This window comes from Rhinolophus ferrumequinum, chromosome 7 (genome assembly GCF_004115265.2).
Source record: "Rhinolophus ferrumequinum isolate MPI-CBG mRhiFer1 chromosome 7, mRhiFer1_v1.p, whole genome shotgun sequence".
In the NCBI taxonomy this organism is placed as follows: Eukaryota; Metazoa; Chordata; class Mammalia; order Chiroptera; family Rhinolophidae; genus Rhinolophus; species Rhinolophus ferrumequinum.
In genome coordinates, this window is record NC_046290.1 from 59,497,785 (window position 1) to 59,523,896 (window position 26,112).

The 26,112-nt window shown below is 35.7% G+C and overlaps 1 protein-coding gene across 1 annotated transcript in view; it reads left to right on the plus strand.

The window, feature by feature from the left end:
- The window catches only part of ADGRV1 (adhesion G protein-coupled receptor V1), a 503,549-nt gene that overhangs the window by 146,706 nt on the left and 330,731 nt on the right, over positions 1–26,112 (plus strand). Inside the window, exons 51-59 of the mRNA XM_033111093.1 lie at positions 2,743–2,965; positions 3,302–3,506; positions 7,972–8,118; positions 11,244–11,499; positions 12,925–13,127; positions 14,132–14,308; positions 15,251–15,433; positions 17,788–17,967; positions 21,302–21,466. Coding sequence (XP_032966984.1) covers positions 2,743–2,965; positions 3,302–3,506; positions 7,972–8,118; positions 11,244–11,499; positions 12,925–13,127; positions 14,132–14,308; positions 15,251–15,433; positions 17,788–17,967; positions 21,302–21,466 — 1,739 coding nt within the window. The remainder of the gene's footprint in view (positions 1–2,742; positions 2,966–3,301; positions 3,507–7,971; positions 8,119–11,243; positions 11,500–12,924; positions 13,128–14,131; positions 14,309–15,250; positions 15,434–17,787; positions 17,968–21,301; positions 21,467–26,112) is intronic.

Sequence of the window (26,112 nt, forward strand, 5' to 3'; positions counted from 1 at the left end):
AAAGATATTAAGATACTAATTGAAGGTAGAATCTCAGTTCTACTTGCTCTGTGAGTGATAGAATTGGAGTGGTGAAGAAGTTTCGGAGGGGAGCATGAGCTATGCCTTGGTGGGTTTGTAGGAAATACTGTGGGCAGAGGGAAAGGTATGAGCAAAAGTGAAAGGCAGGCGTGTCTGTGGCATTGAGGGCACAATGAGCAGATGAGAGTGGTCGGGACAGAGGATTTGATTCAGAATGTAGTGGTGGTAAGATTGCAAACACCCTAGAGTCTATCCAAGTGGGCCTGGAATGTCAGAGCCTGGGTTTGAACTGTGCTTCAGACGGTCCAGTGGTTTCCAAACATTTGGTCACAAGAACTTTGCACCCGTTTAAAAATTTGAGGACCTCGAAGAGCTTTTGTTTGTATTATACCTCCTGATATTTATTTTATTAGTAATTGAAATGGAGAATTTTTAAAGATATTAATTCATTCAAGAATGATAGCAATACACTCATTACATGGGAACATACATAACATGTTTTATTTTAACAAATACTATATTTCCCAAAACCTTTGTAAGAAGAGTGGTATTGCTTTTTCTAGTTTGTTTTTGCAAATCTGTTTAATGTCTGCTTTAATAGACAACGTCTGGATTCTCGTGTGTGCATCTGTATTCCGCCTGCTGCAGTAATTATCACATGGCCTCTGGAAAATGTCCCCTGTACACTCATGAAAGAATGAGAGTGACATATACAAACAGTATCGTAGTATTATTATGAAAATCATTTTGACCTCGTAGACCCTCTTTAAGGGTCTTAAGGATTCGTAAGAGTCCCTGGTTGACACTAAGCATTATTGAGGTAGGGAGATTATTGAAGGCATTTCAGAGGCAAGTGATGATCAAAGGTATTTTTACAACTCCACCTAGCTTTGGTGAATAGGATATAGAATCTTACTGAGTCCGTCTTACGTTCCCAGATCTCTGAATGTTAGGAAAGCTTATTCAAGTGAATAAATGCTTAGTCCCTGGAACTTTGTTTTATCTGCACTCCTTAAATAATCTTCAGCAAATTGCTTTTCTTTGGGATACCTTTTTGAAAATAGTTTTGATAAATAAAAGAGAATTCTGTAATCAGTACCAAAAAAAATCCAAAAAAAAGTCTGCTCCCCAGAGTAGAAGTTTATAAGTTTTTTTCCCCCCTTATACATTCCCTGACCTAAAGTTATGATTATGAACAGGACAGAAATCTGTTTTCTGAGAAAACACTCTCTATATACATATATGCAGATTTGAGCCTCCTACATTTCCTACTCTGAATGTCTGGTTATCTATTTGCTACATTGTCATACTAATCAGATTGCAAGGGAGAGAATAGGGTGTATCCCCGAGGCTGAAGACATGTAATCTGTGATGTTCAGAACATTCTAGTTTATGATTTTGCTTGAGACTATAGAATTAGTTAAACTTGAGCGATGTTGGGGGTGTGTCTGAGTTTGCTCTTTACTGAATGCCTCCAGTTTTACGAAGCTGTATGAAAAATAGATGATCATTTTGAAAATGCAAATGTATTAGTAAAAACATTTTTTTGGATCTTAACCTTTTACGCACTGTTTACTAAACTGCAATAGTAGTTAAATTAATTACCATAAATAAAATAATCAGTAGTTCTTGATACTTAAAATAATCAGTAGTTTTTTCTTTAAGTACTGGAATTTTTGCATGTTTCTCTGCGGTTTCTCACTTTTCTCTCCAGTTTTAACTCTGAAGATTAACCCTTCCCTTACTAATTTATGTAGATATAAGTAAGTGCCATTGCTTTGAACTATTAAGAGCATTGTTTCCTAATAACATTCTGAAAACCATTGGCAGAATATATTCCAACATCATAAATTTGTTCATATCTCTTGGCCTAATTAACCACCTTTAAGAATTTATTAAGTGAAAATAATTAAAATTAAGAACTGGGTCACTATTTAATACTAAAATATTAAATAGCAAAATAATAAACATCCAATGTAGGAAAATTATTAAATATATTTTAAGAGCAACCCTATAGTTTTTTTCTATGCATGAAAATTATAAATTTGAATTCTACGTAGCGACATACAAAACTATATACAATATATGTGTACTGTATACCAGGGGTGCCAAAAAAATGTATACACGTGACTCGTATTCATCTTTTGTTATTGGCATTTATTATTATAATTTTAATACAATTTTTTTTCATTGCTTAAAATGTGTACATTTTTTTGGCACCCTCTGTATATATTGCATTAAGTTTTTAAAAATTTTTTTGTATTTAAACTGTTTATAACTATGTTATATAACTATGTTTATAACTATTAGTGATGAATTTATATGGATGGTGACTGGAAAGTAAAATACAAAAATTAAATATTTATTGGTGGGATTATGGGTATTTTTCACTTTAAAAATCTGCTAGCATGCTATCCAATAAGTAAATATTGAGATGAATACAAAAGAGTGCAACATCCATTTGGGTTTTACCATCCAGTGATTTCTTTCTTACGTAGATTGTGGGTACATTGTCAGGCTGGCGTGATCATTCCACAGCATTTAAAAATTATTATTTACATCCATTTATTTCAGAAATTGAATCATATGTAGTTACTTCAGAAGTCGAAATGAAACTTTGAGAGTTGGAGAGATTTTGCCATGGTATAGATGTAGGAAGCATATGAGGTGAGAATTTATATTTATATTTCACTCTAGTTGCTTTTTCTTTTCTTCCTGCAGTCCACATACTTCTTATTGGCCAAGCTGCGTCTGCTCTTTACTGCTGGAATTCAGAGCTGAATCAGTTCTCTTTCATTCTGGAAGCACCTTCTGCTCACGATGCAGCTTCGGTTACAGTAAGGTCCCTTAATTCAAGCAAGAATTTAATTGCTCTAGTGGGAGCCACCCACTCCCACATATATGAGCTAGCCTACGTCTCAAGCCAGTCTGACTTTATTCCAAGGTAGGTTGAACATTTTATGCTGACTGTCTTTATGCTCACCATAATTTTATATGGCACCTAATTTCTAAGTCTTTCTTTAGTAACTGAAAATATATACAAAATATAAGAGCTATTTATAAGCCAGAGATTTAGTTTTTATCTGTATTTCTAATATTTATGCTACCAAGTTAATCAGTATTATATGAACATTTTGGATTAAAATTTTATTTACGACTGTGATTTTTTTTCCAGACTTGTAATATCAATCAATGGTATGAGAGTTTTATGAGTAATCGGCTGTGTATATGTCTTTAGTTTGCTCTAGTTGACTTATTTTATACATACTTCTTATGCTAGTTCAGGTGAACTGATATTTGAACCTGGTGACAGAGAAGCTGTAATCGCAGTAAATATCCTTGATGATACAGTTCCGGAGGAGGCAGAATCCTTCAGAGTTCAGCTTAAAAATTCTAGAGGAGGAGCAGAGATCGGTATTAATGGTTATGTAAAGATAACTATTCTGTCTAATGATGATGCCTATGGAGTCGTTGGATTTGCTCAGGTAATGATACCAAAGATCCCACACCTAGAAGTCAAAATGATTTATTCACTGTATTTATCAGCACTCAGCTGTTATCAGCACTCAGTGAGTCATACTTTGAGTATCTTTAGCATCTCCTTCTTCGCTTTCCCTGTGTCATCCCCTACTGTGCCTTCTAAGGTGAATTCTGCTGATGTCTTGCAATTTACGTACTGGAACCTCTGGCGCAGCTTGTCCTAAACTATATTTTTTGTACTGATTCCATTTATAAGATTGAATTTAAAGTGTTACCAGTTGGCCTTGGTCCAGGAGTTAGAATCTGCTATTAGCTCTGTTTCCAGAGGGTAATGATAAAGCATAGTGCAAATACACTGTACACTGTGTCGTGTCACATACGTCATCTTCAAATACATTGCTGTCCTATTATGCCTTTGTTATTTCTGTGTATTGAAGGGGTGTAACTGTACATGCATTGTACACATGGAGATGCTTTTTTCTAAGGACAGGTAATTCTGCAGATATTCCCAGGTTGACTTCTAGGGCCAGAGTTCATATTCCTTTACTAAATAGCAAAAGGACACCCATTCATATTGCATCATTTAGTCCTGTTTGCAAGATATATCCTGATTCTTACTAGAGTCATAGCTACAGCTGTCAAATGTCTTTCTCTAAAATAATCTACAAGTAAGGAAAACCTGACTCAAACTGGCTCAAGAGTATGTCCACAGGGAAGGTGGGCTTCAGGGTTGGTTGAATACTCTACTGTATCACCATGGCTCAGATTCATTTCATATCCCCACTTTGCCAACACAAAGCTGATCTGATCCTTCGTTTGGTTGTTTGAAAGCTGAGGTTATTGTTAGGGCTACTGCTTTCTTGTTCAGTTCCAGCTAGGGCGAGTGAGATGCTTTATGTGGCTCTCGGCGCAAGGAAGAAGTTTCTCAAAAGTCTCTAGAAATTCTTATGTCTCATTAACCAGAACTCGGTCACACACTCATTATTCATTCATTCAATCATTCATTCATTAATTCATTCATTCAGCAGATATTTAACAAATACCTACTGTGTACCAGATACTGATTTAGGTGCTAGAATATATCAGAAAACAAAACAATAAAAATATTTATCCTTATAGTCTTTTAATTGTAGAGAGACAGGCAAGGGGAGAAAGACAATAAACAAAGACATAAGAAACATCTGTAACTATATTTGATGGTAATAAGTGCCATAGAGAAACATTAAGCAAGGAAGGCAGGTGGAGAGTGTGAGGAAGGAGGTGGAGGTTGCATGCAGCGAAGGAGAAAAGGGGATATCAGGGAGGGCTGCTCTGAGGAAGTGACATAAGGCCAGAAGCCTGGAAGAGGTGAGGAAGTGAGTTACACACGTATCTGGAGGAAGAACATTCAAGGCAGAGGAACTATCAGCAAGATCGGAGGCCCTGGAATAGGCCTTGCCCTCTGGAGCAGGAAGGAGGCCACTATGGCTGAAGTCAGTGTCCTTGGGGAGGTGCAGCCAAGATGAAGGGCTGGGGCCTGTGTCAGGGATCCCCACCAGCACTCACAGCTTTGATGACTTGCTGGAAGGACTCGCAGGACTCAGCATGTAGTCATTTTCATGGCTCTGATTTATTACCGTGAAGGATACAAAGCAAAATCAGCTAAAGAAAAAGGCTCATGGGGTGAATGAAGTCCAGAGGAAACCAGGTGCCAGTTTTCAAGGTTTCTATCCTAGTGGAGTCACACAGGGCATACTTAACTCCCCAGCATGGAGCTGAGTTGGAAGAACACACGTGAGGTGTTGCCAACCAGGAATGCTCATTAGAGATTCACTGCCTTGGGTTTTCATTGGGGATTGATCAGGTAGGCACCCTCTACCCAGAACATATCAAAATTCCAGACCCCCAGGAAAAAAAAAATAGGTGTTTAGTATAAACCACATTATACATACAGAAAGTTCAGGCATAGGGAGCCCATTATCAGTTTTCTGGGAATGGTGGGAACCCTCCCAAAATTCAGGTTCCCAGACACCAGCCCAGGGCCAACTTTGTAAGCAGACTTTTCGAAGGATAGCAGCAAGGCCTGCTATGTTAACTCTCCTACTCAAGCACCTTAGTGTCAAAATGAATTTGGCCTCTGAGGGAAATGGGGAGCTTTTGAAGGGTTGGGGTAGAAAAGCAATGTGATCTGACTTGCATTTGAAAAGGACACTCTGGCCATAGAATTGAGACTAGATTGTAAGTGGGCAAGGACAGAAATAGACCAATCAGGAGACTATTGCAATAATCTAGCAATAAATGATAGAGCTATGAGAAGTACAAATTTGCTTTCCACCAAGATGTGGACCACTGTAAGAGGAGCAGGTTTGGGGGATAAGGTGAGCAGTTTTTGACATACTGATATCTTGAGTCAATTGCTTGCAGAGGTGGTAGGATCACCCAGTTACCCAGCCTGGCCCATCTCTGAACGAAAGGCAGGTCAGCTTCCTCTGAGGCACCTGTGCCCAATAGAAATGTAATGTAAGCCAGATATGTAATTTTAAGTTTTCTAGTAGCCACGTTAAAAATAAATAGGAAGAAACAGGTGAAGTTAGTTTTAGTATCATTTTATTTAACCGAATATGTTTGAATAATATAATATTTTATTTAACCCAATATATTTGAAATAGTATAATTTCAACATGTTATCAACATGAAATTATTGATGAAATATTTCACATCCTTTTTTTACACTTTATCTTCATAATCGGTGTGCATTTTGCACTTACAGACTAGTCACATTTCAAATGCTACATTGCCACAAGTCGCCTGTGGCTACTGTGGACAGTGCAGTTCTAAGACATGAGCTGTGGGAGGCCAAGTAGGAGGTCAGAAAAAAAGAAGACAACCTTTATACATAACTTGTTTCCTCCCTTTCTAAAGGTCTCTCCTGAAATGCCACCTTACCAGACAGGCCTTCCATGATTGAAAATTGCAACTCCCCACCTTCATTCCGTACCTTTTCATCCTGCCCTGTTCTTCCTTATGACACTTGTAATGGCCTAATTTGTCGATTGTTAGTTTCTCTTTTTACTACGATTGAAGAGTATGAGAGCTGGGATACTGCTTTGTTAACAGCTTTATCGCTGACTCGAAAAGTGCCTGGCACATAATAGGTGCTTAGTATGAACCTGCCGTTATTACAGGGAGGAAACAACACTCACAGGCCTTGTCAGGATCTCACAGGGTAGAGCTGGGGTTCCTGGGGCAAGAACAGCATGCTCTGCTGCCCAATTCCTTCTTCTCACCTTGAAGTCTTGCTGCAGATCGAGAGTACATTCTGTTCCTCAACTTTCATCGTGATAGATTTTTTCTTCATGAAGCTTGCTCCACAATCGTTCTAGAGACATTAATTCACTGTGGTTTAATTCTTATTGATAGATAGTATTCTGGGTTCCTTCAATCCGTTCAGTAGAATTTCTCAATACAAGACTCTGTGACTGGATAGCCTCGTACCAAGATGAGATTTAGTAGATAATGAGTTTCTTGAATATTTTCTGGTTGTATTAAATCTTCATTTCACTAACCCTTGTTAGTAGAAGTCATGGAGCCAGAGAGAGGCTTCTGTTTTAAAAAGGCATAGTCTTTTGTGAACAAATTATATGCATATTTTAAAATCAAGGCATTTTCTTCAGGAATGTTTGATTGCTTTGAGCAAGATTTTATTACTGTGTAACATCTGTAACATTGTGTTAAAATGCTGTTTAAAATATTGCTATAGGATAGTATATCTATTCAAATTAACATTCTAAGTGGAAATCTTGAGAAATTAATGAGGGTGTCTCTTTTCAGATTATCATAGGAAAAAGACAAGGAAAATCTAACAGGAAAGATTGTTTTTTTAAATTGAAGTTTATTGGGGTGACAATTGTTAGTAAAGTTACTAAGGTTTCCGGTGTACAATTCTGTAATATATCATCTATATATCACAAACAACAAAGGAACAAGACAAACAAATGAAGAAACAAAAACTCATAGATACAGACAATAGTTTAGTGGTTACCAGAGGGTAAGGGGGAAGGGGCTGGTAGATGAGAGTAAAAGATAGCAAGATTTTAAAAAATCTTTATACTCCATATTTTTACTTTATTGCCTATAGAGAAACCAGGAATATTGTAAGGAGAGATTCTTTGGAGTATTAATTTTGAGGAGCATAAAAATTAATATATGTTTATTGAAGAAAATTTGAAAAACATAGTAGCAAGAAGACAAAAAAAATAATCCTCTAAAATTTTACATTATCATTTACTTTAATTTAGCCTTTTACTGATTCAAACATGCATGTTTTAAGCTAAAATCATAGCCACCCTATATTATTGTTTTTTAGCTATTGTTTTTCACTTAATGTATCACGTCACTTAGTACTGTGAAGTTTGTAAGTGCATAACATGAAATAAAACTCTGCCTCGGTAATTTCAAATAACAGCTTGTGACTTCCTGTGTGTTTTTCAGAATTCATTATATAAGCAAGTGGAAGAAATGGAGCAAGATAGCCTAGTAACCTTGAATGTTGAGCGCCTGAAAGGAACATATGGTCGCATAACTGTAGCGTGGGAAGCTGATGGAAGTATTAGTGATATATTTCCTACCTCAGGAGTGGTATGTAATTTACAGAATTATAGGAGAGTCACTTTTAAATTATGGTAACTATAGATGCATGGCACCAGACCTTGCCTTATGGATGAAGTGTTTTGAGTTTGACCATGTCAACACTGGAGTCCTACTTACTAATCACCATAGAGAGGGATACATTTTAAGGTTAGTTTTATTGTTGTGATTATTGCTGTTCTATTCTGTAATTCCAAAACTATCTGTAAAAAATTCATCCCTTTTGAAATTCAGTACATCAGTTGGCCAAATTGTGAATGTATTACATTTTCAGAAAGATAAAACCAACCAAACTGGGGATGGAAATGTGGTATCCAGATGTGGGTAAAGTGGAAGCAGTAAATAGGGAACAAGTTTGTGTAAAATAGCCAGGTGTATGAAAAAGGAGATCAGAGTTGTTGAGTGATGCAGGTTGAATTTCCTGTAAGTAGGCTCTGAAATTGAAGGTTTAAGTTTATTGGGAAGAGACACTTATAAAGGAGTGAGGAAGACTAGAATGTGCAGAGGGAGAGGTTGATCCACAGGCAGATGCACCTGAGTTTCAGCCTAAGAGGGAGTTCTTGCACTGAACTGGTCCTTTGGAGTTGTTTCCATTTAGGGCAAAGGACTGAGATTTGCCCTCCTGTTTTAGCCACCCTTGACCTTTGGTCACCCTCTGGGTAGAGTATAATCTTGGGTGAAACAGTTGCTGCAGCTGAGGGTGTTACGGTCCGGAATTGTCCCCCTCAGACAGACAGAGAACCCGCACAATAATGCAAGTCACACAGCGAGGTTTATTTCCAGCCAGCTGGGGTCTGGTCCGAGTCTCTGCCCGACGCAGCGGGTTTTAACAAGGACCCCAAACACTTAAAGCCAAGGGGTTATATAGCATTTTCAAGGCTTTCCATAGCTTCTGAGAGTACTAGATAAACTTACAGGACTTACATAGCTTCAAAGAGTATAAGATTTACTACAGGACAAGGAGACCAGGAGTATAAGATAAGCTACAGGACTTCTAGTCTCCATGCTGCAACTGCCCACATCCTGGAATTTTATAATTATGTTGTTTCAGCCTAGGGGCTGTTAACCCTGACCTAAAGATAGCAGTTCACATGCTAACAGTCTCTTACAGGGGCAGATCCCAATTAGAAACAGAGAAGCGATTATTCCCAACAGCTGGGCGATGGATGCATCAGCTCCAAGAAGATACCTGAGCCAGAGAATCGCATTATCTATTTTGGAGAATAGTATGAAATTGGGGCACAGGTTCAAGAATAGACCAAAGAAATAGAAGACTCACAAAAAGAGGATTTAAGGACCCTTTCGTTCCTAATGGAGAAGTGGGTTGTCTCCTTGACTTGTCTTGGGTTTCATAAATTAATCCATGTATTTTGCCTAAATGTTTATCTGAAGAGTTCTCTTTAAAGGTGTATATTATTTCCAGGTTTTTGTATCATTTGAAAAGTGAATGGAGCTTCAGTGTCTTATAACATGGCAAATTTTATTTCACTAAATATTTATTTTATGCTAGCTACAAAAACTATAAGTTGTATCTCTCAGGTTCTATATGTTCTGAATTATAATGTATTTCCCCAATTAGTATTTCTTATATACACATGATTAAAATTATTTCTAATTTAAATACATAATAGTGTCTTAAGTGTAGACTGTATTTCAGAAGAATTAATTATCTTATCCAAAGGTCAGTAAACTCTTTCTGTAAAGGGCCAGATAGTAAATATTTTAGACATTGTGGTATCTCTGGTCTCTTTCCCAGCTTTTCTTTTGTAGCACACTAGCAGTAATAGATAATATGTAATTGAATAAGGTTTTCTGTGTGTTCCAGTAAAACTCCATTTATAAAAAAATGGATTTGGCCAAAGGGCTGTAATTTTCTGACTCCTGATTTTATCTGTCTGTCTGTCTGTCTATCTATCTATCTATCTATCTATCTATCTATCTATCTATCTATCTAATTGAGGTGACAATGGCTAGTAAAATTACATAGTTTTAAAGTATACATTTCTATAATTCATCATGTAAATATCACTTCGTGTGTACGCCACCCAGAGTCAGTTCTTCTTTTGTCACCATATATTTTATCCCCTTTACCTCTTGCACTACCACCCCCTTACCTTCGTTACCACTAAACTGTTGTCTGTGTCTGTGAGTTTTTGTTTCTTTGTCTTGTTCCTTTCCATAAGAAAAGATGAAATACTACCATTTGCGACAACATGGATGGATTGTGAGATTATTATGCTAAGCGGGATAAGTCAGACAGAAAAAGTCGAGAACCATATGACTTTACTCATATGTGGGATATAAAACTGAACACAACAAAGGAACAAGACAAACAAAGAAACAAAAACTCATAGACACAGACAACAGTTTAGTGGTTACTAAGGGTAACGGGGGGAGGGGGTCATAGAAGAGGGTAAACAGGGTCAAATATATGGAGACGGAAGGAGAACTGACTCTGGGTGGTGAGCACACAATGTGATATATAGATGATGTATTATAGAAATGCACTTGAAATCTAGTTAGTTTTACTAACCAATGTCACCCCAGTAAATTTAATTGAAAAAAAAAAAGAAAACTTCAGATGCCTTTTGGCAAACTCAGATTTGACACTTAAGACAATGGAGACACGAAAGGATGCTCTGATTTGTATCTCTGCCTACCTTTCTCTACCTCTATTTTGATAGATCCACTGTTAAATGATACATCTATTCAGAGTTTAGCCAAAGGAAATAGCAATCCTAGCAAACATTTTGTAGAGAAAAATGTTTAAACTATATGACACTTTCTTAATGTTTATAGATTTTTGTTTGTGGTTTCTTAGATTTCCAGAAAGAGAGACTATGTACTCTACATTTCAATAGATTGTAGGCTTCAGGATATGGCAATTCAGCTATATGTTTTATTAGCTTAAATTTTAGTAATGGCTTATTTTTCTTTCTTAACAATCTTCCACTTTTAATGTGAAAGGCATTTGATTGATTTGTAGACATTATGTTGCTTAAATATCTTGTTATTTAAATTGTGGCCAATATCAAAAGAAAGTCTAACCTTCTGATACTCTTACTGCACAGTGATAATTAAAAAATAAATAAAATATTCTTTCTTTAAATATTTAGATTTCATTTTCTGAAGGTCAAGCACTGTCAACAATCACTCTGACTATTCTTGCTGACGATATACCAGAGTTACCAGAGATTGTGATCATAACACTCACCCATATTACTACAGAAGGGATTGAGGACCCATCAACAGGTGCTACTATTGATCAGAAAAGAAACAAGTCTGTGATAACCACTCTGCCCAGTGATTCACCCTATGGCCTGGTGGGCTGGCATGCTGAGTCTCTCTTCCTTAGAGTAGCAGAGCCTCAAGGTAAATATTGTTAAATATTTTTCAGGTTCTAGTAAGTTTTATTGGATAATTTAATTCTAATATTTACTAGGAATGTACATTTCTCTTTTTATATATTTTTTTCAGTTTGACAGGTTATAATCTATTGTACTTTTATTGAATTTTATGATCACGTAAGCATTCAGTAATAATGATACAGAAAATAATACTTTTACTTTTTTGTGGCATTACTATCATAATAGAAATATTAATATTTTAGTAAATCATTGCAGTAGAGGGGATTGGTTATTATTTTATTTTTTCTTTTTCATCCTTTATGTGTTCTCTTTCCTCACTCAGATTTTCTCTCTATAGGTTTTCAATAGTTCCAGGAAATGCATATCTGTGTGTCTTAATTGTTTAACCTAAAGCAGTAATTAGAACAGTATTTTTTCTGTGCAGTATAAGTGACCAGTCCCTATTTCCTTTGAGCTTAGTGCTGAAATCTTTGCCTAAATAAGTTCATATCAACTGTAGCATAAACGTATTTTTGTAGATAAACATCATTTGACTTGCTTGAATAAAAGTGTGTGAGTGTGTGTGTGTGTGTGTGTGTGTGTGTATATATAATATGTATGGTTTTAGAATATACTATGTATAGATTCCAAAAATTTCAGATAGGGACATGGATATCTCTCAAGGATTTTTCATTTACTTGATGGAAAAAGTGACATGTAATTATGTACCTGGGCCTTTATATTTTTGTATATATAGGAACATAAGCAGTGGGCTTAAAATATAATGCTTTGTTCATTTATCTATTTAACACATGTTTTTGAAGCACCTGGTTAGTATCAGAAGTTGTGCAGTGTGTTCTGGAAACAGGGACATGGTATTTGGTCATTAGAAACTCACAGACTAGTAAGGCAGTTTGACAAGCATTGTTTTCTTCATTTATATGACAAATTAAATTTTAGCAATCTGAGAAATGAAATAAAAAAATAGGTGCTGTGAAATACTTTGAACCTTGTGATAGATATCGCACTATCAGGACAGAGTTGTTTTTCTAATGATTAGTTATTAACTGATGACTTTAGTGTTTAAGTTTTAATTTTTGCAGAGTCGTCTTAGCACTTGTAATTAGCACCTATGCTCAATCTTCACGAATGCACTTTCCTAAGATTTGAAGCAATTTCCATGTGTGACATAGGCAAGTGTGTTAGAGAGCTAGAAATGAGGGTTTACAACTGGGATATACTGCTAGCTGTGTATGGTGATTCTCAGCACAACTTCGAGGGCAAGGGGACAAAGCACAACATACTTCTTGGAAGTATACATTGTCTACGTTTCACCTCTCTTTCCTTAACTGTCTGAAAGGGATAGTGCAGAACATTTCCCCCAAGTGCTTGGAATAGCATCGACAGCAAATAGGAAAGCTTCTTTACTTGACACATGTCTGTCTCACAGAAAACATCACCATTCTTCAGTTACAAATTGTTCGGGATAAAGGACTGCTTGGAGATATTGCCATTCACTTGATAGCGAAACCCAATTCCTTATTGCACGTCAATAATCAAGCTACTGAGAATGAAGATTATGTGCTACAAGAAACAATAAGAATAATGAAAGAAAACATCAAAGAAACTTACGTCAAAGTTGCCATTTTGCCGGTGAGTCTAGGCTGCAAGGAGTATGAGTGTATGTCTGTTTGGATCCACTATTTTGTTGGCTGCTTAGTTGTTTTAATGAATAAATGAGTGAAAAATGCCCAAATCAATCTAGTTACTTTTATTGTTGGTTTGATAAGGCAATATTTTCATGTAATGCTATGATTACTTGAATCAAGATTAGTCTTCAGATGGTTTAGATCTGGTTCTGGTTCTCTGTCTCTCTTATGTCTGTATATATGTAATGATGTATAGAAACTGAGAGTGGTTAATAATGTTATCACTAATATATAATTAAATATTATTTATACATATTAACACTATATATAATATTACCTATATAGGATATATTATTAAATAAATATAACGTTATGTACTAATGTTAGTGTTACTTATGGTATTAGTGGTATTACATAATAGTGACTTCCAAAGAGGACATTCTGGGAAACACATGTAGGATGGGACAGAGCGAAAGTTTCCTTTCCTTTTTCACTATGTGTTCTTTTTACCTTTTGTCTACATATCACATTTTATCTTTTGAAATGTCTTATTACCTATTCAAAAATAAGTTAAAAATCTTTAAAAAGTGATTTAAAACATTGGATTATGTCTAGATCTACAAGTCTAGAGCTTGCACTTTTAAGATGTATGTCCCATTTACCAGTTTCTTCTCAATTTGGAGAGGGGATGTTGTATACGTAAAACATACATAAGGATATAGGCAAAATTGCAGGATAGATTTTTAAAAATTAGTTTCCTTACTCATGAGTGTGCTGCTTCCATTGAAACATCACCATTAAGCTTGAATATCCCTGAAGATTCTGAAGTTGTGATTGGGAATGTATTCAAACGTAAAAAGGAATCTTTCTGTATGTGTGATAGAGCTGCCCATTCCTCTGGAGAGTGATTTGTTTGTTACCGAAAAATATCAGGTTTCCAGTGCAGATTCAATGTACATTAAAAAGTAAAACACCATTGCTCTCACTTCCTTTCTTCCCCACCCCCAGGATGATGCTCCTGAGTTGGAGGAAGGATTTATTGTCAACATCACCAAAGTGTACCTGGTGAACTCTGACTTCTCTGCAGGACAGCCGAGTTTGCGGAGACCTGGGATGGAAATAGTTGAGATAATGATCGAAGAAAATGATGATCCCAGAGGAATTTTTAAGTTTCATGTTACCAGAGTGAGATGAACCTTCATATATTTATAGTAGGACAGAGGCTTGTACCTGCTGATTTGGCTAATGTCATATATTTTCTGCAAAACAAGTAGTTTTACTTGTAGATATTTATGCATATCTGTCTTAAAATTTGTTGTACAGACTATTTCTTAGTTTTCTTTGACTAGACCAAAGAATTAAGTAAGTTTGTTTACATTACATTACATGTACAATGTCGGACAATTAAGTTCACTCTCTCATCCTAGAAAAACTGCTACATACTATCATCATTGCTGAATATCACTACGGTCACCTTCAAAGTACTCCCCTTGGTTAGCTATGCACCGACACCAGTGTTTAGTCCACCCTTCAAAGCAATTTTGGAACTCTTTTCCTGGAATGGCCATCAAAGCCGTCATTATATTACACTTGAGTCTGGAATGTCATCAAAATGTCTCCCTTTCAATATTTCCTTTATCTACGGGTAAAAGAAAGAAGTCATGGGGGTCAGATCAAGTGAATAGGAAGGGTGTTCCAATATAGTTATTTATTTACTAGCTAAAAACTCCCTCATAGACAGTGCCGTGTGAGCTGATGCATTGTCGTGATGCAAGAGCCATGAATTGTTGGTGAAAAGTTCAGGTCGTCTAACTTTTTCATGCAGCCTTTTCAGCATTTCCAAATAGTAAACTTGATTAACTATTTGTCCAGTTGGTACAAATTCATAATGAATAATTCGTCTGATATCAAAAAAGGTTAGCAACATCGTTGCAACAAATTTGCGAACTTAATTGTCCGATCTCGTAAGAGTTCTGAAGACCTATTATGGATACTTGTGTCCGACAATAAATTTCTACTTTGAAGAGTGAATTCTAAGAACTGTAAGTAGAAATAATAAATTTAGAAAGTGATGACTTATAAGAGTTACTTTTGTCTTGCATTTTAACTTATGTTCTTTACTTAAAGGATGCTGGTGGACTTATTACTGCCTATGAGATGCCGCCACCCCTGAACATTCTTCGAGTTCCTGTAGTCCGGCTGGCGGGAAGCTTTGGGACAGTACATGTTCATTGGAAAGCAATACTGGACAGTGCTGGCCTGGAAGACTTTAAGCCATCTCATGGGATTTTGGAATTTGCAGATAGACAAGTATGCTGGTGGTGAACATATTAGCATTTTTCGGTTATACTTCAAACATTTTATAGGCGTCCACCAAATGATTGTGCAATAGTGATTGCTAAGTGGATTATACTCTAAATTTCTAAGTTAAGTGAAACAGAAATATTGTTAGTTAATATATAAATAATTAGTGGACATAGGAAGAGAACATGAAGAGGCAAGAATCTCACCATTCTCTGACTTCCCCACCTGTTTCTATTTTAAATAGAAGTTACAAAAGTAGGTAATAATTGGCTTAGAAGTATCTAAGAGCATATTTTAAAAATGCCTGATGAACTAGACTATTCCTGTTAATTTTAGGTTCTATTATTTATTTCTTAATACTTGCAAACACAGGTATTTATTTAAGATTTGCACTAAAAGTGTGCATAGTTTTTACTTAATATCCCAAACTTTTTTTTTGTTATTGTTTACAATTAAAAGACTAAAATGACAGAAAAGGAACAAAATAATTAAAAGTGGAAAAAATTAAAAGACAATATTCTAGATTTGGGCCACCAATCTTGATAATTAAAAAATGTCCACAAGAATTATAAGCTTGGCAAACTGGGCATTTTGTAATATGTAAGAATAAGATGTCACAAATTTTTAAATCAATAAGTGGAAAAAGCACGTAAACAACCATGAAAATGTTGGTATCTTCAAATAGCAGTGTCCATCTACATGGAATCTGATTTTGCCTAGGCAAATTTGCGTAGTGTGCATCAACTTACGAGTTGTCCCTAGAAAAATAAGCATACAGATCTAGATTTTCCTACACATAAAGACCTATTATTGTTAATATTGGAAACCATGAGGGTTTTTTTTTTTTTTTATTGGGGAGGGGGAACAGGACATTATTGGGGAACAGTGTGTGCTTCCAGGGCTTTTTTTCCAAGTCAAGTTGTTGTCCCTTCAATCTTAGTTGTGGAGGGCGCAGCTCAGCTCCAGGTCCAGTTGCCATTGTTAGTGGCAGGGGGTGCAGCCCACCACCCCTGCGGGAGTCAAATACACGCTCCAACCAACTGAGCCATCCGGGAGCTCAGCGGCAGCTCAGCTCAAGATGCCTGTTCAATCTTAGTTGCAGGGGGCAGAGCCCACCATCCCTTGCGGGAGTCGAGAAATCGAACTGGCAACCGTGTGGTTGAGAGCCCACTGGCCCATGTGGGAATCGAACCGGCAGCTTTCGGAATTAGGAGCATGGAGCTCCAACCGCCTGAGCCACTGGGCCGGCCCCTGAAACCATGAGTTTTTAACAAATTTAGAACTTAAAACGTTTTCTACCCAAAGGAGGGAAAATGCATATTTTTACGTTAAAAGCAGAAACAATAAATTGATTTCTCATTGAAGTAGGCTTCCAACTTTAGTTATATTATCAGCACTTTATTTTGTGCGTGAGGCTGAGGTCCTATTATTTAGCAGCATCTTAAAGATAATCATTATTATTAAATTTCACATCTATGGGGAAGGTGCTCTGCAGTCTACAGTATAGATTTGAGGTGCAGACATTGAATAAGCTTCCATTTTAGCATTTGATTTTGATCAGGTTTCTGCCTCTTCAAGTGTGACAACCCGATTTCTCACTTTTCTCTGTTACTACATTAAAAGTTTAGGTGCATTTCAGTAGAATAACTTCATTTTCTAATAAATGTCTGTGTCAAAGTACTGAAATTTCTGTCTGGGATACAGAAAAATATTTTAAATATGGAGATATCACTGGGATATTTTTATAATCAACAGTGAAATCAGCAGCTGAACCAAGTTTTACTTATGTATATGTTATAAAAACTTTTAAAATAGACCCAGACAAATGAACAAAATCCCGAAGATAAACATTTAAGAACAAGAAATTTGGGTTTTCTTCCTGCTTTTCTTTTCCTCTATATTACAAGAACAATATTTGAAACCAAAGGGATTTATCCTAACTGTAGAAGGCAATAATAATTTTTATGGTACCACTTTATATAATGTAATATTAATACTAAGTATACTAAAATTTATGTTTGTGAAATGGTTGTTAGACCCTACATGGCCTTTTAAATATTTTTGTTCAAGAGTAAGGCTTCATTGTTTTTGTATCTATAAATAACCCTATATTTTATTATGTATATAATATTCTTTATCTTGAAAATAATAGACTATAAATTTCTGAGTTTCTGTAAATATATGTAACTTTTAAATGGTATTATGAAAATAACAGGCAAAAAATTCCTGCATTTTTCTTTTGTACTGTTTCAAGTTTCAACTAAAAATTGTATATGATGAAAAATTGCTATTACATTATATCCTCTCTCCCTTCTTCTTTCTCTTTCTCCCACTTTTCTTCTTTCCTTTTTTTTTCATAGGTTACTGCAATGATAGAAATCACCATAATTGATGATGCTGAGTTTGAACTCAGGGAGACATTCAGTATTTCCTTAATCAGTGTGACTGGAGGTGGCAGACTTGGTGATGATGTTGTGGTAACTGTTGTTATTCCACAAAATGATTCTCCATTTGGAGTATTTGGATTTGAAGAAAAGACTGTAAGTTAAATGTATCCAGGGTAGTGGGGGTTTCCTTCCCTTAGGCTAATTTTTCATGTCATTTTTAGCAAAATGGTGTCTTTCATTTTTAAAAATAATTCATTATCCTTTACTTGTGATTCTCTTCTCAATGGTCTTTTGAGTTGGTTATTGAAATCGGGGCTAATCCTGCAATCTGCAGTTTGATAGGAATGAGAATTCTTACATCAGGCAATTACAAAGAAGAACAGATTCCTATCTATTGGATATAATAGACCAAGATGTATATTTTGTCCACATATTTGTTCTCTGTCCATCGGTAGCCAGACTACCATCCTGATCACAAGGCAAGATTCTGTGATGGATCTGGTATTACACCTCAGGATGGATTCATTTAGCTGGGGAGGGATTTATATTACCATCCCTTCTGGTGCTCTGTCTTGATTTTATTGAAAAAAACACAAAACACCATAGTCACCCCAGCTCACGTGTTTCTCTGTATTTCTTCTTTCTTCCCGCTTCTCATTGGCTGTCTACTTCCAAGATCTGGAAGAGGGAGCCCAATTATTATTGGTTCAACCACTGAGAGGGAAAAAATAGTCAACCAATCGTTTGTGCAGACAGGTTTGATTACTAGTTTTAAATTATCTCTACATCTCAAATATGAAATAAAGTGCTATAAACTGTATCACAATTATCATGACTTTACCTTCAAAGGAAATTCTATGATGAAATAATCATAAAAGTAGACAATTCTAATAAAAATAAACACTTTTCTGGCTCCATATGTCAATGTTATCTTTATTTCATCACTTATAGATAGTCAGTAATTCACTGTAGATCATTTTAAATAATAAGTTGCTCTAATGTCTATTGCCTTTACTGTTCCATGGATGCAAGACTGACCTACAACTTATTTGTCAGTGTTGGGCTTCCCAGATGCTCCAAAATTGAAATATACCATAATGATTGCTTGATGATTTGATCATTGAAATTTCAACATCATAAGCAAATTGAAACCAGAAGAGGGATAGAACACACTTCTGCTGTATCCTAATGACTCTTTTTCTTCATTAGGAAAAGAATAAGCAGAAGTAAATATAAGAAGTGGTAAATTCATAGGAGAGTAGCTGTGACTGTTTCCCAGGCAACCTAAAAAGTCTGGGAAGTACAAAAATGTATAAAAAAGATAGTAAAAGTTACTATCCATAATGTTACTACCCTGAGATAGATACCATTAACACTTTGTTGTATTTTCATCCAAGCTTTCTCTCTTTGCATATATGCAAAGAAATATTTTAATACATATGCGTATGTAATTTAATTTTTATAAAGTATCTCTATTAGCTTTTGAGGTTAGAGAAAATGTTCAGGGTTTAGTAGTCAAACCTCCTTTGAACTCGTCACACTTTTGAGCTTAGGCACCGGACAGTGTATTTACAAGCTTCTGTCTGTTAAGGGTAATGAAGAGTTATTCATAAATAATTTTTGTTTATTCATTTTATCTTAACTACTTTAGTGCACAAACTTTAGTGTTCTCTTGGTCTGGGAACTCATGTCTTATTATAATAACCTCAAATTTCCAATTTATCTTACAGTCTAAAACTAAGAGTTACGTCACCGAAACCCTGCTATGTTATCCTGCATAGCCCTATTGCGAGGAGTAAATGAGTTGATACATGGAAATATTTATAGCTGGGCTTTACATTAAATAGGTGTCAATTGCTATTTTTATTGTCGCTGGTATTAGTAGTAGCTTGTTACCAGCCCTTTGTGGCTACTATCCTTGTATCTTATCCTTCTTGTACTGCCAACAGTTCTTTTTTCTAATTTAATTATGTTAGTTTCAGGTATACAAAACAACATAATGATTAGACATTTACACCTCTCACAAAACGGGTCTCCTACCCCTCTGACATTGTACATAACTATCATGATACTATTGATTATATTCCTATGCTGTACTTTGCGTCCTGTGAAATATGTATTTATGTTGACTTTCAATATTATTTTATATTAGTTTCAGGTGTACAGCACAGTGGTTCGGCATTTATGTAATCTAGGAAGTGATTCCCCCCATAAGTCGAGGACCTATCTGATAGTCTTTACATAGTCTTTACAACTACATAGTCTTTACAACACCGACAGCTCTTGATAACGTGGAGTTTATCTTTTAACATGTATCTAACATATGCAGTATTGTGTACACAGTGAACATTCTGTTAGCATTATTTGATGATACAGATTATATTCAGCATTGAGAAAAGATTCTTAGTATAAATCTGTCAATATTAATAAACTGCTCACAATGGCAATATGCAAAGTGTACCTAAGCACACCGGGAATAGCAGAGACTCATGGAAATCTACTTATGAAACCTAAACTAAAATATTGTATATATCCCTCAGATTTCTGTGAGGCTTCAATAAGGTAAAGTATGTGTAAGAACTGACACATAATAGAAACTCAAATATCAGTTGGCTCCAAATCCTTACTTTCAGCACAAAGCAAAAATCTCATGGCAAAACCAAAACAAGATTAAATTATATATTTGTTAGTGTGTGTCTGTCTTGCAAATGGAAAGCATTGTGTTATATTTTGTATTTACATAACAGGTGGATATTATAGGCTCAATTTGGACTTTCCTTCACAGAGTCAATATATGTAATTCAGTTGAAACTGATCTCTTACAAAATTAATAGTATAGGTACATTAATATACTGAATTTTTTCTCTGTCATAATAATAAAGACTTTGAAATTTGGACTTACTAAAGTCTAAAACTGCAGATAATTCAAAGGGAAGTTTAGGTCTGTATCATGTGGGGTACCTGTCATAAAAAGAACTCCCAAATCTCACTTCTTTAACATAGTAAGGGTTTATTTCTTCTTCATTCAAGAATCCTACATTAATGTTCCAACGTGAGGTCCTATGGGATCCTATTCTCCACCTGGCATCTGGGGCACCAGACCTATTCCATCTTGTGACTCTGTCCTCCTTTAGGTCCTGGGAGTCCCTTCTAAATACCTGTCAAATGGAGGAAGAGAGAATGTGGAAGATCATGTGGGAAGTTGATGGCCAGACTGTTAGCAGCATGTATCATTCCTCCCTGTATTCTTTTGGCCAGTATTCACTCATATACTCTACCTAATTGCAGGAGTGGCTAGGAAATGCCAAGTAGCTGGCTGTCCAGGACAAAAAGAAAATAGGGTTTGTTGAAACATACTTTTCTGCCACATGATGGTAACATGCCATCGCTGAGTTCTTAATTCAAAATTTGCAGTCACTGTAAATAGAAGTAAAATTCTGTTTGTTTTTCCTGGTCCTTTTTTTCACTTTACTGGATTTTCTTTCAGGTAATGGTTGATGAATCCCTTTTGTCTGATGACCCTGATTCATATGTGACATTGACAGTTGTCCGGTCCCCAGGAGGAAAAGGAGCCGTCCGACTTCAGTGGACCATAGATGAGGCGGCTAAAGATGATCTCAGTCCTTTGAGTGGGACACTTCATTTTGATGAGGTATAGTCAGCATCAAGACTCTGGTACTTTTCTCTCATTTGTCTTTGACTTTCTTCTGTACAGTCTTGCTAATGAATTCCTATGATAGTGTTCACTGTATCTGTACTTTTTTTGAAATTATGTGCACTGTGGGGGAAATTCAGTCTCTCTCTGTCTCTGTCTCTGTCTCTCAGTTTCTGTCTCTCTCTCTGTCTCTCTCTCTGTCTCTCTCTCTCTCTCTCTCTCTCACACACACACACACACACACACACACACAACCCTAGATGTCTGAAATTAAATTTAATTCATCCACTGCCTTCATCCCACCATCAAAACTATTCTTAATATTTCCTCTCCGATTGAGGGCAACATCGGTAAACCAAGCCAAAGATCTGGGTATCATCCCCATTTTGACCCATTCTATAACTTTTACATATATTTGAATCTGGTCAATTCTCCCTTTTAAATGCCCTTTCTCACTGTTCCTCTTTCTTTATCATGGCTGTGACAATCCACCCATGCCTCCATCATCTTTCCTTGGGTAGAGTCTCTTAATTGATACTCTCATTCTGAGTCTTCTCCTTTTTCTGTCCATTATGCATGCCACTGGTAAGGTTATCTTTCTATAAGGAATATCATGTTACCCACCCCTTGCTTTAAACAATCTAGTGGCTTCCTCTTATTCATAGAAATCCAAACTCCATAACATGATACACAAAGCCTCTCATGAGGGAATCCTGGCTATACTTCCTACCTTTCTTTTCCTATTGCTTAGTTTTTGTCCTTTCTGCTTCAGTAATAACAATTTACATATAATTCCCTGAATATTCGGGGTGGTTTCATGGTTCTCTCCTATCCAGTTGCTGTTTCCCTATCCTGTTGATCTTATGTCACATCTTCTCTGAAACCTTCTCTTTAGATGTTAAGTGGAGTTATACATAACTTCATGTGTCATTACTGTACCCATTCACATGCTAAGACGTACTTATTACAGGAATTATTAGGTCAAGCCATATGGAATTGCAGCCATTTGACTATTTTGCTCTATGACATGACAATTTTATATGGTTAAATGTAATAGTAATCGTGTGCCTCTCCCCATTCAGGAGTGAGGTCTCCTTAGTTAAGACTTAGAAATTACTTATCTTTGTATCTTCATACCCACCTTGGAGCTGTTCATTTTTGAACATTACACAGAACGCAACATGGGTTATTCTGACTCCCTTCTTGAGACCCAAAGTTGATCTTCTGGGACCACATGATGTTAAGGAGATGTTGAATGAATGTATGGCATATGTCTCACTAGAGTATTGAGGGTGAGAGAAGTTCTTCCTCTAGCAGGCTGATTCTTGTAATATTAAGATAAAAATTGTCACCCAATAAATTCTAATTAGAAAAGAAAAGAAAATTAAACTTTCCTGTGACAAAAAGAATTCAGTTATTTAGATCAGAATGACTCAGCAAGTCCCAGGCAGAAATATTCTTTAAAGACCCACAGTTTTATCTTGGCAAAAATACAGAAACAAAAGCATTAACTTCAAGAATAATGAGAAATACCCACAAGTATTCAGACAGGAAAAGAAGTAAATATGAAGGAAAAAATGGATGACAAAATGACAGAATGTTTCTCTTCTGTGATGGATAAAATAATATGTTAAAAAGAGTGTGATTCAGAATTCTGTACTGAGTCAAAATATTGATCGTGTACCATAATAACAGAAAGATGCTCTCAAACTTACAGACTCAGAATTTTTAACATTTATGTACACTTTGAAAAAAGGATTGAAGTAATGTTTTAGCAATCCAAGTTCTGAATTAAAATAAGTAATTTAAGAATGAAAAACACATTACAATCCATCTTCATGTGTCCCAGCCTCCCACAGTGATTACTTTGAGAGAAAACCAAGATGTATTTGCCCTAGGAAGAGGTTTTTACAACTGAGAATGATTCCTCTTTCCAAGTCATGTAGAGTACTTGTAAATGTTATATTTTTTTTATGTCCTATCAACACTAGCCATGAGGAATTTGGCTGGTGTGTTGACCTTTCCAGAATATGACTTTGCTGGTTTCTGGTATTCACTCAGCTTCTTCCACCTTAGCCAGTTTTAATAACTAAAAGAAGCTGGGGCAAGCAGCATGTAATGCCCAATTAATTTGAGCACAGAGTTTTAGATAGGGGTGTAAATGACCTCCACCAAATCAGAGCCAAGTATTATTTACCAATTAAACACTCAACTCTTCTTCTGGAGAGAGATGGGGAGATGGAGGAGAGTTGAGAAGCTGATTTTAAAACATATAAGGAAATGCAAAAGACTGAGAGTCATCAGAAACTCATAAAGAAGAAGATGGAGTGTGGTGTTGCTTAACCAAATTTAAGATAATATGTAGCATGGAATATTACTTTGCCATAAAAAAGAATGAAATCTTACTATTTGTGATAACTTGGATGGACCTAGAGCAGGGGTGTCCAAACTTTTTTCAACGTTTTTCACCAAGGGCCATATGTGGTAAACTACACAAACAGCTGGGCCACTCACTCGAGGTGAAGTACGTATTGCCTCACCTGGTTTATTTAAGTAAACTAAATATATTTTTGGAATTTGTTGTGGGCCAATTAAAAATGGATTGCAGGCCGCAGTTGGCCCGCGGGCCGCAGTTTGGAAACCCCTGACCTAGAGGGTATTATGCTAAGTGAAATAAGTCAAACTGAGAAAAACAAATGCCATATGATCTCACTTAATATGTGGAATATAAAGAACAAAATCAATGAACTAGCAAAACAGAAACAGAGTCATAGATACAGAGAACAAACTGATGATTACTAGATGAAAAGGGAGAGTTGGGGGACTGGGTAAGAAAAATGAAGGGATTAAGAAGTACATATTAGTGGTTACAAAATAGTCATGGGTAAAGTATAGTATGGGGAATATAGTCAGTAATATTGTAAAAACTATGTATAGTGTCAGGTTGGTATTAAACTTAGCGGGGGGGGGGTTTCATCTCATAAATTATATAAATATCTAACCATTATCCTGTACACCTGAAACTGTTATAATTTTATAATATTATAAAATAATATTGAATATTAACTATAATTTTTAAAAACAGTCATGGGAATGGAAAGTACAGCATAGGGAATATAGTCAATTTTATTATAATAACTACATAGTGTTAGATGGGTAATAGACTTATTGGGGTGATCACTTTGTGGGATATATAAATGCCTAATCACTATGTTTTATATACCTGAAATTAATTAAAACAAAAGGTAATATGTAGATAAGGCAAGTAATACAGTGTGATACTGGCTGTAACATAGACAAGTGGACCAAAAAGAAGACAATGAAAAGGTCAGATTTGTCAATCTTTTTTATGGTTTTTGCCTTTAAAATTATGTTTGCATTCTTTTTCTAAATTAATAAAGACAGTGTAGAAGGGAAATAGTTAAAAAGTATTAAAAAAGAACTGATAAATGAATAATGATAATAATAATCTCACAAAATAGGAATTGACAAGAAATAACCATTAACAGAGAGAAAATGACTTCAATCTTTTAATATTTTTTGAGGCTTGTTTTGTGTCCCAACATTTGGTCTATCCTTGAGAATGTTCCATGTGCATTAGAGAAGAATGTATAATCTGCTTCTGGGATGAAAGGTTCTGTAAATGCTGATTATGTTTATTTGGTCTAATGTGTCATTTAACGCTGATATCTCCTTAAGGATTTTCTGTTTGGAGGATCTATCCATAGTAGCTGTCAATAGGGTATTTAGGTCACCTACTGTAATTGTGTTTTTGTCAGTTTCTCCCTTAAGTTCTGTTAGTAGTTGCTTTGTATATTTTGATGCTCTCTGACTGGGAGCATATATATTGATAAGTGTTATGTCTTCTTGATGTATTGTCCTCTTTATCATGATGGAATGTCTGTTTTTGTCTCTTGTTACCTTTTTCATCTTGAAGTCTGTTTCGTCAGATGTAAGTATGGCTACACCCACTTTTTCTGGATACCATTTGCTTGCAGTACCATTTTCTACCCTTTCACTTTGAGTCTGTATTTGTCCTTGCAACTGAGGATGTGTCTCTTGAAAGCAGCGTATAGTTGGGTTTTGTTTTTTGATCCAATCTGCTACTCTGTGCCTTTTTATTGGTGAGTTCAGTCCATTTACATTTAGCGTGATTATCAATATATGAGAATTTTCTATAGCCATTATCTTTTATTTTCTGGTAGCTCCATATTTCTTTGCCCTTGTGTTGCTGTCCGTTATTCTAGTTTGTTGGTATTCTATGATTTTTTTCTCCATTTCCTTTTTTTATGGTATGTGTCTTAGTTCTGGATTTTTTTCTTTTTGAATCGTTACCATTAAATTTATGTAAAAGAAAGTTTCAGATATACAGTAGTCCTTTTTCTTCTGCATGCATCTTATCACTATTCCCCTTTGAAAATTCAGACCTTTACGTCCTCCCCTTTTATGTTTTTGGTTATCACAAATTATCCCGATCTATGCTGTGAGTTCATTTCTGAGTTGCAGTAGATACTGTCTTTTTCTCTTTTTATTGTTTATGTTTTTACCTCCTTTAACCTTTATGTTATATTTAAGTGTATAGTGCCCTATTCTGAAAAAGTGTTGTAATATCCTGCTTCTGTCTGTCTGTTAGTCATCTTACT